The 15,022-nt window shown below is 46.0% G+C and overlaps 1 protein-coding gene, 1 non-coding gene and 1 pseudogene across 4 annotated transcripts in view; all 3 read left to right on the forward strand.

Moving 5' to 3' along the window:
- APTX (APRATAXIN-like protein) overlaps positions 1-10,481 on the forward strand; it is a 98,732-nt gene extending 88,251 nt beyond the window's left edge. For all 3 annotated transcript variants that reach the window (XM_086485432.1, XM_086485430.1, XM_086485431.1), the window contains one exon: positions 9,391-10,481. In XM_086485432.1, the coding sequence (XP_086341558.1) occupies positions 9,391-9,726 (336 nt within the window). In that variant the 3' untranslated portion in view covers positions 9,727-10,481. The remainder of the gene's footprint in view (positions 1-9,390) is intronic.
- A 400-nt stretch (positions 10,482-10,881) lies between these two features.
- Positions 10,882-11,977, forward strand: LOC147439616 (25S ribosomal RNA; annotated as a pseudogene).
- Positions 11,978-12,850: 873 nt separating this feature from the next.
- On the forward strand, positions 12,851-12,924 carry TRNAR-ACG (transfer RNA arginine (anticodon ACG)). Its single transcript has one exon. It is a non-coding gene; the product is annotated as a tRNA-Arg (tRNA).
- The last annotated feature ends 2,098 nt before the right edge of the window (positions 12,925-15,022 follow it).

Consider the following 15,022-nt stretch of genomic DNA (forward strand, 5'->3'; position numbering starts at 1 on the left):
ATGTCTTTTCGCACGTGGTGTAGAATCCAAGGTTTATGGAGTCCTTGCAAGTGCCACCACTGCAACATCAAAATAGGCAACCTACGCCACGTACGGAGCTTGTGGAAGCTCAAGCCCACGTACTTCATGTGGCTCAAGAGGATACGGAACACTCGCATGTTGCGGAGTCAGTGGCTCCAAAACAGGTTCCTCCCGTCCTTGAACAGGTGGCTAGAACGCCTATTCCATAGGTTATGCCAATTCAGCCCGCCACCTTTCAGAGCGAGCATGCTGTCTTGAATGGACAGGGAACTGGATACCAGGCTATGCCCCCAGTTTTTCCACCACCCACGGTACATCCTGGGTATTTCGGGGGTGGATCAGTGTTCCAAAGTATGGCTGGTTATGCGCCTGGAAATCAGCCGTACATGCCAGGAACAGTGTTTGGGGGTATGCAAGGCATCATGCCAAACCCCATGTATGGTAGTATCGGCATGCAGCAGGGTTTTCAGACCATCCACGGCCAGTTTGGGGTGCCACAAGGTCATTTTGGCATGGCTGTTTTTTCTGGACAGCAGCCAGATATCGCACCTCTGACGCAAAATGTGAATAGCCAAGATGTGCCGATCATGCCTACTACAGTGCCCATGTTGCAGACCATTCCTTATGACAACTTGGGGGCACTGGAGAAGCCAAAAGCTTACAAAGAAGGTGGTGCAGCTGTAAAGTTCAGTACCTTCAGTGGCTTCAAGGATAAGACAAAGGCTTTCACTTTCCTCCAGCACTTTGATACAGCTTATGCAGGAAGAAATTTTACAGAGGCCTCGAAAGTCGGGAAAGTTGCCACTTTCTTAAAGGACAATGCGCTTACATGGTGGACGACATTGTTAATGCAAGGGCACACACCCGCCACTTGGGTTTACTTCAAGCAAATGTTTGCATCTTCTTGGCTGTCAAATGAATTTGAAGCTGACGTCATGACAGATTGGCACCAGCTTACTTCAGCTTCATGCAAGAGCTTGCTGGAGTACAATAGGAGGTTTTGTAAAGCGTTACTCTCAGTGACCTCCTACAGATTTGTGCCATTGACAGAGTAGATAGAGAAGTACTGTTGTGGGCTGCTTAAAGGGCTTCGCGATTACTGTACAAAGAACAGAGTGGCTACCCTCACTCAGCTGATGGAAGTTGCGAACACTGGTCTTGCCTTGTTGAAAGGAGAGGACAGTGGGTTTCCAAGCAACGAGAAAGGAGGGCAGCAAAAGAAAAATTCAGTGAAGAAGCCCTTTGTGAAAACGGCTCCTGATGCGTCACAGGGGTCGGAAAACGCCACCAAAGACAAGGATTCAGCGGGGACTTCTGGAGCGCAGGCAAAGAAACAGAAAAGGAAGCCTTTTGTGCGCAAGTTGCTCAAGGAAAAAAAGGTCCTAATGGCTGAAAACAAATGCTTTATATGCGAGCAGCCTGGTCACTTTGCTACCAATTGTCCACAAAGGAAAAGACCAGCTGACTCAGAGGATAAAGAAGACCAGAAAGGCAAGAAGCCTAGACCCACGGCAGGTTTGGTGCCAGACATGGTGGGTGACAGGCCAGTACAGATGCCAATGAGTTATGCAGGGCATGGGGTAAAGTTAGGGATCAGACGACACTCATCTTCTTTGATCCAGGTGCCAAAGCCAACTTTATCTCACTAGAGAGTTAGCTATGAAGATGGGCATCAGAGCCGAAGAGATGGGATACACAGCAGAGGCAGGGTTGTCATGTCTTGGCCACTCAGTGTGTGTTACTCCCATCATTGGAAAGGTGCGTCTGCATATTCAATCGTATGTGGACACAGAAGAGTTCTACATCATGCCGCTAGAAGGATGTGATGCCTTGTTGGGAATCCTGTGGATGTTCCGAGTGCATGGAGTCTTGGATGCCTACAACAAAAAGATCACTGTACAGCATAGGGGCAAAACTCACATCTTGGATGTAAAGCTAAAAGGAGAGTCAATCCCTATTGTATCGGCTTTTGCTATCACTTTTGTAATAAAGAATCATCTTTCTGTGTACTTGATTTTTGCACGTGATGTCTCAGATAGTGGTCAATCAAATTTATCTGTGTTAGATAAAGAAAGGTCAGCATTTTTGCAAAAGTTTAGTGACCGTTTTTTTGATTCATTACCGTCGCAATTGCCGCCAGAGAGACGTAAGGACCATCGGATAGATTTGGTGCCAGGGTGCAGCCCACCAAATAGACCTCCCCACAGGGTTAGTGCGGCGCAACAGAAAGAGATTATGGGCCAGATTGAGGAGTTATTAGAGAAGGGGCTGATTCAGCCTAGTTCTTTCCCCTTTTGCTCCCCAGTGCTCCTAGTGCAGAAGAAGGATGGCTCATGGCGCATGTGTATTGATTACCGTGCGTTGAATAAGAATACCATCAAGAATAGGTTTCCTATTCCTCGAATTGATGACATTCTCGATCGTTTAGAGGGTGCTGCAATTTTTAGCAGGATAGACCGTAAGAGTGGGTCCCATCAGATTCGTATAAGGCGAGAGGATGTGCACAAGACTGCGTTTAGAACGACATTTGGTCTTTATGAGTTTCTAGTGATGCCGTTTGGTCTAACGAATGCTCCTGTCACGTTCAACAGAATGATGGACCGGATTTTCCGCTCGCATCAACAGTTTGTTGGACGTTCTTCGATGACATGATAGTGTATTGGAAGAATAAAGAGGAGCATAGGCGTCACTTGATCATTGTGTTCGAAGAGCTGCGCAGTCACAGGCTACTTATCAATCCTAAGAAAAGTGAATTCTTCTTGGAAGAGATCCACTTTCTTGGCCACATAGTCTCAAAGGATGGTGTTGGAATGGATCCCGCAAAGGTCGAAGCTATTAAGACATGGTCAAAACTTGAAGATTGTGCACGATGTCAGAAGCTTCTTGGGATTGTGTTCCTACTATAGAAGGTTTATCAGAAATTTTGTAGAGATAGCATCGCCTCTTCACGCATTGCAAAAGAAAGACGTCACTTTCAGATGGACCCAAAAAGATATTTCAGCTTTTAGTCTCTTAAAGGAAAAGTTGACTTCAGATTCAGTAATTGTTTTGCCAGATCTCAGGAAGTCATTTGTGGTCCAGTGTGACGCGTGTAGCAGTAGCATCGGAGCAGTGCTAATGCAAGATGGACGGGTAGTAGCTTATGAAAGCCGAATTTTTCAAGGGCCAGAGAGGACTATGCAAGTCTATGAGAAAGAGCTCTTGGCCGGGATTCATGCGCTTTCTAGTTGGAAGCACTACCTCTTAGGTGCTGATTTTGTTGTCCAAACAGACCATCAGACCTTGCGATAGTTCTTTGACACAGTCAAAGTTTTCCGAAAAGCATATGCGATGGGCAAACATTCTTTCCATGTTCCACTTCGAGATTATGCATGTGGAAGGCAAGAAGAATGTTGTGGCTGATGCGTTATCAAGAAAGCCACAAATTTCAGCTGTGTCAATTCCTTATCATCATGAATTAGATGACATGAAGGAACAATATACTGTTGATGAAGATTTTGCAAGGATATTTGAATAGTCACAAGAGGGGCAACATCATGAGCACTACCTCCTCAGAGATGGTTTTATGATGATGCATGGCAAACTTTGTATCACTAGGCCACTGCGACATAAGGTCACGGAAGAGAGTCGTGTCCCACCGTATGCAGGGCATCGTGGCATTGATGCAACAGTTAAAGCAGTAGAGACATTCTTCTATTGGCCTACATTGAGGAGAGACGTGGATACCTTTGTGCGAGCATGTATAGTTTGCCAAAAGGTCAAGTTTGACAGGCAAAAGGCACCAGGGTTGTTACAACCACTGCCGATTCCGGATAAGCCATGGGAAAGCATTGCTATGGACTTTATCTTTGATCTTCCAAGAACGCCAACAGGGAATGATGGTATATGGACATTATCTGCAGGTTCAGCAAGCAGACCCATTTTATCCCTGTCAGGAAGAAGATAAAATCTGATGAGATGGCACACTTGTTCATGTACAATGTGTTTAAGTACCATGGTATGCCACAATCGATTATCAGTGATGGTGATCCTCGCTTGACCAGTTTGTTCTGGAGAGGATCGTTTGAGAACATGGGCACTACGCTCAAGTTCTCATCTTCGTTTCATCCACAAACTGATGGACAGTCAGAAGAGGCTTTGTCTTAGATGTGCTGAAATGCTACGTGTCGGATAATAAGGGCAAGTGGGAACAGTATTTGCCTATGCTTGAATATGCGTAGAATAATACGGTGCATTCGTCTACTGGCAAAGCACCTTTTGAGATTGTTGAAGGCGGCAAAAAGTTCCTCCCATTTTGCATACAAAGGACAAGATCTTTGAGGTAGATCGATATGTTGAGAACATGGATGAAATGTACAAGAAAATTAAAGTTGCCTTGGAGAAGACTCAGGCAAAACAGAAAAAGGCTGCTGATTGTCACCGTTGTGAATTGCTGTTATCACTTGGTGATTGGGTTCTGTTAAGGTTCGAAAAGGCAAGGCTAAAGAAAATGAAGGGCAAGGAACGGCTGTTTCCTAAGCTCAGTATGCGTTACTATGGGCCTTTTCAAGTGCTTGACAGGATCAACGATGTGGCTTACAGGCTGAAATTGCCTGATGTGGGAAGATTCATAATGCGTTTCACGTGAGTCTTCTACGACCCTTCGTGGGTGATGTGCCAGAAGATATGCCAGATGAGGATCGGCTAGAAGTTGAAGAACTTGATGAGATCTTGGTACCTGAGCAAGTTTTGGCACATAAGGACAGAAAAGTTAAAGGACAAGTTGCAAGACGCTATTTGGTGAAGTTCAAGAACTATCCACCTATGGATGCAAAGTGGATGGAAGAGCATGAACTGTCAGAGTCACCAAAGTATTGCAGCTTTACCTTGAAGCCTTTGGGTTACAACCTACTTATGCCCCAACCCAACGTGTGCAAAGGAGGGGTAATGATAGAGCTAGCACATCAAATGTACATATGAATTTAGTGTAATAGATGGAGATGATAAAAGTATGAAGGTCTCATTAAGTCATTTGTATCTATGTGTTACGACCTTTCTTGCGGACACATGCGATGATAAAAGAGTGTTAATAGGACAAGATCATCAGTGGCGTGTATTTATGGTATGCAATCGAGGACGTTTGCGATTTCAAGAGGGGGGTATGTCACGAGGACGTGGCAGCTGTTAACTATGTCACGAGGACGTGGCAATTGCTAACTTTAGTTGTTGGTTTCTTTCCAATGGGTTTTGTTTTATTTTTGAGACCCTCTTGTTGAAGTAGCAAACGTTTGGACATTGTATGGCCAATGTGAACGGTAGTTTCACCCACAGATGGGTAGTGATCGGCACTGAAATTCGTATAGTAAGAGGATGTCTAGGTTCAGAGCAAGATCATGTAGGTCCCCCCGTCGCACTTAGCAAGTTGGTGGATACTAGGAAGTGAACTCAAGAAAGGCATAAAGTCAAGGTGGGACTACCAACTGAAAGTATCCGACAAAGTTGGGCCACATTGCACTTTTGGATGCGGTCCTAATGAGGATAGATGGTCAGATGACCACTGAGAGCCCAATGGAATCATTTCCTAAAATTTAGAGAACTGCTATTTTGGGCCGTGAAATGTGTTCGCGTCATTACCTTTGGTATGACTAGGGGAACATTTTACAACTCTGCAGCGAAATCAATTGAGCAACCAGTCGGGAGATTTTTAGGCGGCAAACTCGAAATGAGAAAATGCTTGTAAATGCGCCAAGTGGTAGAATTTCATGAACTTGCCCCATCTAGAAAAGTTGGCGCTGAAATTTAAGAGAGGGGAGGCTTCATTATGCAGTCGGTCACAGGTTAAGAGCTATGGAGTGCTTTCTTTCCCTCCCATATACAGTGTGGTGCTAGGAGTGATGCCCTGCACACTACACACTGCTCTCTCTGTCCCCCACGTGCAGTTATGTGATGCCCCACAAGAGGGCTCTTCATTTGACTGATGTACAGCTGTGTGGGTTCATACTTTTGTGCTGAGGCAAGAGCCTCCTTGAGCAGGAACAGGGGTAGCTAGCTGCTACTCCAAAGCAGGCACCGGTGAGGGTCATAACCTCACCGTCCAGGTGCAAATTCTGCTCTTCTGTGTGGGTTCATGCTTTTGTGCTGAGGCAAGAGCCTCCTTGAGCAGGAACAGGGGTAGCTAGCTGCTACTCCAAAGCAGGCACCGGTGAGGGTCATAACCTCACCGTCCAGGTGCAAATTCAGCTCTGTGAATGCGCAGAAAATTGACTGTTTTTCAGCCATACGGACGCCAGAACCTTTGGGAATTGTGCCCCATTGGCAGAGGATAGCTAGGGGACTGTTTGGGGCTGAAAACAGGGCAAAAACCAGTAAATACAGTGAGCTGAATTTACTGTTTTTGGGCTGGAATCAGAGGGTATATGCCAGTAGGAGTGAGTTCTAGCAGGGGAATTGGTTTTGTGCAAGTTTTGGGGTTGTTATGTTGTCGAAATTTGGCCAAGTCAGGTAGTATCTAGTGGGATACATGTAAAGGATTCTCAGGACTCTACTTTGTAATTTATACTCTCAAAGAATAAAGAAATACCGAAAAAGGCACCAATTTTGGGGCGTACAGGTTGTCTGCATTGCTAGGGGCATTCTAGCTTCGGAGCCGTGTGTATTCAAGTGTTAACTCTCGTCGCAGGTTCTCTTTGCAAAGTGCTCTGTGTGTGTGTGTCTAAAGTAAAGAATTTCGGGTGAAAGCCAACACCTACCGCCCTACGGGCCGGTTTCAGCAGTCCTAGCATTGAAGTCCCCTAGAATGATGATGTCACCGTCGCTAGAGAACTCCCATATGTCATCATCCAAAATAGAAAAGGGGTATTGTCCTCTGGGTGGTGCATATACTGACGTACTCGGGGGGAAGTAGCAAATAGCGATGTAAAGATATCTGCCTGTCTCTGCTCTCAATCTCACCCACATGTATCTAGCTTGCTCATCCCTGCGGGCTATATGTATCAATGACTGCAACTCCTCCCTGAATAACACTGCCACTCCTCCTGAGCCCCGCCCTCTGTGCTCTGAACGTGTCTCCTTTCTACAAGCTATCTCCCAAGGTAGGATCAAAACGTACGTATGGATCCATTCCATACCGTACGGACGTATTGTACGATTCGTATGGTACAGATTGAATAAGCGTGGCTGAGGGTTTTTGATGTATTTTTGCTGACTTCTGGGTGACCAAACCAGTTCTCATTTGAGCTTTGATATGTCTGTTCAATCATCAATGTCGTCTAAACTTCAAAGTCTCTTGCAGTAGTTACACAGTATGTGGTTGTCTTGTAAAACATGTCTTTAAATGTCTCTAAAAGTTGTTGCCCTCTCTTGCTTTTTATCAGAAATGTCCTAGAAAGTTTGGTAAATTGAGTTGTTTTTACAAGAATATGTATTTTTACGTACATAATTTTTTTTCTAGTACGGAACAACGTACAATACGTACATATATGCCACGTACAATACGTTTGGTACCACCTTGCTATCTCCCAATTTATCCACTAATGTGAGGCATAGACTGCCCAGGGGCCTGATGTGTCTCAGAGTAGAAGACGATGTCTCTTCTTGTAAAACTATCCTCAAAAGCACCCACATCAAGGCGCATAGATCCATTACAATTCGAGGTGGCAACTTTGAGTGTGGTCCCATAGGTCTCACACCGTCATGTGGAGCGCCGCTCTACAATCACCACCCGACCATCTCTGTAGAAGGCCGTCTTTCACTTCTCCCTTGCCGCTTGAATCTCTGGCAGTACCTCTCTTATATGCGCAAGCTGTGTGAGAGTGAGGTCATCTCCAAGGAATATGCCTGTTTTCTTTAGTGTAGGACGCCTCTTCAAGACGTCCTTCTTTGCCTCCATGGATGAAAAACGCATGATTAAAGCTCTCTTCTTTGAAGTCTCCCCATTTCCTTGTGTCTTCTTCCCTACCCTCCATGCCTTTGTATGAGTAGCCTCACTACCTATCATGTGGAGAAGTTCTTTGCTTCCCTTTCCACATCATCTCGGTCTTTTAGACCGGTTACTCGTATGTGCAAAGATCTAGTTTTCCTTCGCTGCTCTTCTTCTAGAGTCATGGTGATGATTGTAGGAGTGGGGACAGATGTGATTTCTTTCCCTTTCCCTTTCTTAGCGACTTCTATCCATTTGTCGGCCTCATCCGCCTTCTTCTGTGTCTTCGTGATCACATCCATCCATGAAGATGTTTTTACCACATTCTGTTTCTCCTCTTTGATCATCCGTACCTGCTCCTTGATGACCTTGATTTCCTCTTATCACCGAGGGCTGGAATTCCCCTTCCTCTAGTCCACCGCTTGTTCTATCAATCAGCTCTCGCTTGAGGGCTGAGACCTCTTCTTTGAGTGCTTGTGAATCTGCCTTAAGTGCTTGTAGCTCTGCTTGCAGGTCTTCTTTCTCCATCTTCCATTGCGTGCCCTCGTTGAGGAACATTTGAAGTAGGTTGGCCTTCTCTTTCCACCATCCTTCCGTATTTGCTTTCCATTCTTTCATCTCCCTTGCCATTTGTGTTATCTGCTTGTTTGTACGCATGAAGGTTGCCTTTGTATGGGGCTTGCAAGCTGGTGAAGCTATGACCTCCATTTGTATTCGAGTTATGTATATAAAGTTGTCCTCTGATTACGCATACGTAGCTATCCTCAGTTATGCATACATGGACACCCTCATATGTGCATATAGACTACAAAAAACCACAGATAAATATCAAGACTTCTGCAATTTCAGAATTCTGCTAATTTTTGCAATTTCAAATTCTTTCTGCAATCTGTAATTTGCTTGCTGTTTTCCTGAATTTTCTGTAAATTTTGAAAATTTGGAAATTTTCCCCCCTGATTCCTGCAGGTCTGATTCTGATTTCTGCAGGTCTGAATTTTCTGGTTTCCAGGTCTGAAATTCTGCAGGTGAAAAGATTCTGAAAACTGAAGATTGAAAATTGAAAATCGAAAATCTTCTGCAGGTGTGCTGGCGTGACAGGTCAGGGGGGGGGGGGGGGGGGGGGGGGAGGGGCTGGGGGCCGGGATGGGCTGGCTGGCCGGCAGGGGGAGGGGTGGGTGTGGCTGGCGCAATAAGGAGCGGGGGGGGGGGGGGGGGGGGGGGGGCAGGCTTGGGGGTGGGGCGCGCTGTCACAAGAGCAGACCAGCAGGGCCTGCGAGGCCTGTGGGCAAGATGGGGGGGGGTGTTTCAGGGATGGCGTGGGGCAGCAGCATGACGGGCCAGGATCAGCATGGGAGCGCGAACCAGGCAGCAGCAGCAGCACGAGAGAGAGAGAGAGAGAGAGAGAGAGAGAGAGAGAGAGAGAGAGAGAGAGAGAGAGTTTTGACAGAAAAATAGATTTGTTTTTTTAACAGGAGCCATCAATGAGACAGCTACATATGCATGTAATCAGCCAGGATTTCGATTCGCCTGCTTTGAAGAACAAAAAGCATTGGAATTCTTTCACGACTAGCTTTTTTCGTGATTCAAAGGGAGTGATAGACGAGCTTAGAGACACAGGAAGAGTGAAGCCCACTGGTGATGAGAATTCCCTTTTGAAGATGGAACTTCGATGTCATAGGTGCCGGAGTGCACAACCGAACATCCCACGGTTAAAGCAACACATACTTTCTTGTCAGGTTCCCTTTCCAGCTGACCTAGTGCAAAAGGGCAATCTCATAATGATAGAGAAAGAAGACAATCAGGAGTAATTGGTCATTCATACAATTTATGCAGTGCTAGGTGTGTGCGATGGTTTCTCATGATGGCCATCGCAGGTGCCGTCTGCAAGGCTATGATACATAGCGGACATAGTGTGTAAAGAAGTCGCTGCATTGAAGATCAAAGTGTCAAGGTGGTTCATTTTGCTTAAAAGGAAGTTGATGGCACGAACCATGGTTCTGATTATGTTGGAGGACAAGGACAGGATTCACTTTTTGAATGGGAAGGTTGAATTAGATGTTTTCCGGTCTTGCATTCATCGTGCTTAGATGGAGAGCAGTTCAGCTTCAAATGTTTATAAGTGATATGGCCATCATTTGAGAAGACATACCTGGGCAAGGGGTTGGAGGCTTAAACATCTTCTGCGGTGTATCGGAACATGTTAGGATGGTGTTTCACCCTTTTACTCAAAAGCAACTGTTTGTAAAAGTCGAGGGTCCCTTCTTGGCTACCATGAAGACTGCTTCACACTCACCCTAGCAAAAGTAATTCCTAGTTCTTCACCTCTGGGTGTGCATGTGTTTTTTGTGATTGCTCAAAACCATCAAGATGTACACAGATTTGGCTAAAAAAAGTGTTCACGAGTGTGCGTTCAAGAGAGAAAGTTATATCAAGGCCAAAATGGCATGTGGCAAAGTTGATGTTCTTGATTTTGTCTCAACAGACATCAAATGTTTGCAACACTGAAATTGAGGTTTTCAGAGATGAAGACAATTTTTCAAAGAAAAAACTATGTTCACTTTGAGTGGTTATGTTGTGAAGGTTCTTGCCCTTGACCATTGAAGTGATCCCTTCTCTTTGGATGGATCCCCTAAGAGAAGAAGCACACTGAAATATCGGTCAAGTCTCTTGTTCTAGCATGCTAGTTACACTTGGATGTGTTCATGTAGCTCTTGCTTGAGGAACTGAATAGGAAATTGGATCAACCCAAGTAGAAAGAAGGAAAAACCAACAAGGTGGAAGACGATCAGCCGATGAAAAGCTGTGTAACGTCTAGGCAGTTGTAGGTCTATATGAAATAAAGGGCCAAGGGCAGGGAAAGAGAGAAGGAAGAAAGCTAAAAGTTGGACCAATCAAGAAAAAAGAGAAGGATATTTTTGAAGAAGGGGTGGAGGATGTGGGTAGGTAGAGAAAACCTAGGGGCGCGAGACAACTTTCTCTAAGGAACTTGGCAAAATGGCCCCGTAACTTCGGGAGAAGGGGTGCCTCCTCACACGGGAGGTCGCAGCGACCAGGCCCAGGTGGCTGTTTACCAAAAACACAGGTCTCCGCAAAGTCGTAAGACCATGTATGGGGGCTGACGCCTGCCCAGTGCCGGAAGGTTAAGGAAGTTGGTGACCTGATGACGGGTAAGCCGGCAACCAAAGCCCCGGTGAACGGCGGACGTAACTATAACGGTCCTAAGGTAGCGAAATTCCTTGTCGGGTAAGTTTCGACCGCACGAAAGGCGTAACGATCTGGGCGCTGTCTCGGAGAAAGACTCGGTGAAATAGACATGTCTGTGAAGATGCGGACTACGTGCACCTGGACAAAAAGACCCTATGAAGCTTCACTGTTCCCTGGGATTGGATTCGGGCTCTTCTTGCGCAGCTTAGGTGGAAGGCAAAGAGGGCTCCTTTCCGGAGGGGCCTGAGCCATTAGTGAGATACCACTCTAGAAGAACTAGAATTCTAACCTTGTGTCAAGAATTCTATGGGGCGTAGGCCTCCCAAAGAGTAACAGAGGCGCTCAAAGGTTTCCTCAGGCTGGACGGAAATCAGCCTACGAGTGCAAAGGCAGAAGGGAGCTTGATTGCGAGACCCACCAGTCGAGCAGGGACGATAGTCGGCCTTAGTGATCCGACGGTTCCAAGTGGAAGGGCCGTTGCTCAATGGATAAAAGTTACTCTAGGGATAACAGGCTGATCTTCCCCAAGAGTTCACATCGACGGGAAGGTTTGGCACCTCGATGTCGGCTCTTCGCCACCAGGGGCGGTAGTACGTCCCAAGGGTTGGGCTGTTCGCCCATTAAAGCGGTACGTGAGCTGGGTTCAGAACGTCGTTAGACAGTTCGGTCCATATCTAGTGCGGGCGCTAGAGCATTGAGGGGACCTTTCCCTAGTACGAGAGGACCGGGAAGGACGCACCTCTGGTGTGCCAGTTGTCGTGCCCGCGGCAAATGCTGGGTAGCCAAGTGCGGAGCGGATAACTGCTGAAAGCATCTAAGTAGGAAGCCCACCTCAGGATGAGTGCTCTCCTAGTCGTACTTCCTTGGGAGGCTTTGGGCGCGGAGCGGAAAAAGCCGAGGCAACGACAACCCCGTGAAACGCAACAAAAGTCTCCGATTCGAGAACCTGAGGTAAGGTCGCGGTAAGACGAGCCATTTCTCACTACGATAGGTGCTAAGTGGAAGTGCAATAATGTATGCAGCTGAGGCATCCTAACAAACCGAGAGGTTTGAACTTTGTTTCTGTAGAACTTGATCAAATCGATCAGGCAATGCCATCCCTATCATTTGATTGTGTGACAACATCAGTCTCAAAACTACTTCCCCTTAGCTTAGGGGTCTGAAATGAGATTTCGTACTGCTTCTCCATCCAAAGGATGGACGGAGAAGGAGTCCAAGAAAGAGATTGTTCGGGAGGTGCACCCTCCCCTCTCCTCTCTGGCGTGTCGTCCTTCCGGACTGGATTCGTAGACTCGAACTAGTGAGTTATTCCCTAATCTATGCGTATCCCCTCCACTGTCAGAGATTGATATCCTGGTGTCCCAAGCGTAGAGGAACCACACCGATCCATCTCGAACTAGGTGGTGAAACTCTACGGCGGTAACAATACTGCAGGGGGGGCCTTGCAGAAAAATAGCTTGACGCCAGGATAAAATAGAAAAACAAAAAAGTGGGATGCCCTTTGTTCTCGCGGGATTTGTCTCCATGATATGCGGAACTACATTTAGCGATCTAGCACATCTCTCGACTCCTTATCGACTCGATGAGGGAAAAACAATCCAATGAAAGAGAGTCCTGAGCTTACGCGGCTCTCCCGACGGGATAGGTGGGATGGGGGGGGGGGGGCGGGGGAAACAATTTAATTGTAGTCCGATCCAAGTGGATCCCGGAGCGGATCCAGTAGAGGCAGGGCTTGTAGCTCAGGGGATTAGAGCACGTGGCTACGAACCACGGTGTCGGGGGTTCGAATCCCTCCTCGCCCGCAACCCTTCATCCTCGCAGGAAATCTCCCTCCCATCTTGCCTGGGTTTGGGTTGGTACCTTACATTTTCTCTCGGGAGTAGTCGGCGTGGAGAATAAGCCGAATCCAACATAGCTCCATTTCGATTGGAGATGGAGCATCTTATTTACCTACTGCTTAAGGAATTAATGAAACCATTTCTTATAAAAAAGAAAAAGGATGGCGGAAACTTCGAGTATCTGGTTAAGGGTGTCTAACCAGATACTCGGTCGATTTAGGAATGGGATTTTGAGTCTCATTTAAAGGATTTTGAGTCCTTTGGAAACAGGGAAAGAATGGGTTTTCAAAATCCCATCCCTTGCCTGTTTGGGGAAATACTAGGATTTTTGGTCCATCTTATTCACATTCGAATCTTTTTTTTTTTTAAAGAGACGAATCACGTCCGTGTATCAGTCTAAGCCGCCACTTCCTATCCCTCCTTTTTCTCTATCCCGTAAGACTATTCTTTGAGTACCGCATTGGGGCGAGACCCAATATCTTCTTTGCCGCCCCACCCTTGGTTTGGAGAGGGGAAAATAGAAAAGGTGGGACTTACGACTTTACCTATCTATGGAAACTCCATAGAATGATAAGAGACTCTTAGTAGTCAACAATCCCAGGATTTACATTCCATTTTTACGGATTGGTACTAGGGAATATTAAATTTCTCAAGGATTTCCTTTTCTTTTGATAGATTTAGCTTCGGGGGACACCGAAGCAGCAGGACCCACCCGCATCTCGATACGAAGATCGGTTTCGTCGCCACTTAGTTCGGAGGGGCAAGGAGATTGACCAAATAAAACTTTCCCGCCTGGGTTCGTTTTGCTTTCTCTTGGTGGAAAGCAAGGGGTCGGGAGACTTATTCCGGAAATGCAAGACGACTTTTGTTTCGGACGCCTTGCGAGGATTCGAACCTTCGTCCGTATTACGCATCACTCAATTTTGTGTCTGATGTGCCTACCCTCGTTTCGAAGCAAAGGAATGTGAGGGAGTTCTGTGAACCGATTCAATTGCTCAAATATCTCTCTAGTCCTGTCAACTCCTAAACCGGATTTTTTTTCCTTTTTTGCTGGATTTAATAACTGCTAACTGGGAGATTCCACTAAGATTGAAACGAAATCCACAAACCTTTTAATTATTCATCGATTCCCCGGGTAGTGGTAAGGTTCCAGTTCATACTGACTATGGCCAAGGGTTCAAATCTAGTCCCATCCGCAATCAATCATCTCTCAATGTTTGATTCCTTCCTCGTACAGAGGCTTCTTTTTCTCATGACCTGACAAGCCCGCGCTTGTCTCACAGGCAAGTCTTTTCACCAATATTGAGAAAATGATGCCATATGAATAGACAAAAAAAGGGGGGGTATTCCCCCTTCGCCTAAATACTCGGCTGGATGTAACGGCGTGGGTTGTTATTGCGCAACTTCAACTATGCACTGCGCGGAAATACTTCTATCTTCTCCGGAATAGACGAGGGATCATTTTCCCAGCAAGTGATTCTGGGTGCAAGAAGACAAGCTAAATATGAGAATGCCAGGATCAATTACCGAAGAAGATAGAACTACTTCGTAAATTGCACAGATGAACTAGTTGGGATAGCTGAAACAGCTTTTAATTCATTTGAGGAAAAAAAGAAGAACAAAGAAAGAGGGAAAAGAAGAGAGAAAAGAAAGAAAAGGAGGTTTCGTACTATAATTTGAAGTGGGTCTAAAAGAAGGTATTCCGTGTGATCTCGATAATAGGATCTATGAATATACCCGATAGGGTTGATGCTAGCGCACGAATGATCATAGCTATTTCAAGAGAATTTTTCGAAATCGAAATTGATAGAGAAACTAATGAATTTTGTCTAGAATTTAGGGGTGTATCGCTCCTCGGGCACTCTTCCTGGTGAACATTGATTTAATTATTTTTAGATAGTAATAGATGGAAATGACACTTGTGACGAGCGCTACCGGAACTGATGAGTACAAACTAGCTTTCCATCCATGCCAAAAGAGATAGTTTACCAAAAAAACCGGATGGTGGAGGCATACCCCCTAGGGATGGTGAACGTAAAACCGAAGAAAATGTTGGAACAGG

The sequence above is a fragment of the Adiantum capillus-veneris genome, chromosome 16, assembly GCF_014529385.1.
Source record: "Adiantum capillus-veneris isolate H3 chromosome 16, ASM1452938v2, whole genome shotgun sequence".
Taxonomy (NCBI): domain Eukaryota; kingdom Viridiplantae; phylum Streptophyta; class Polypodiopsida; order Polypodiales; family Pteridaceae; genus Adiantum; species Adiantum capillus-veneris.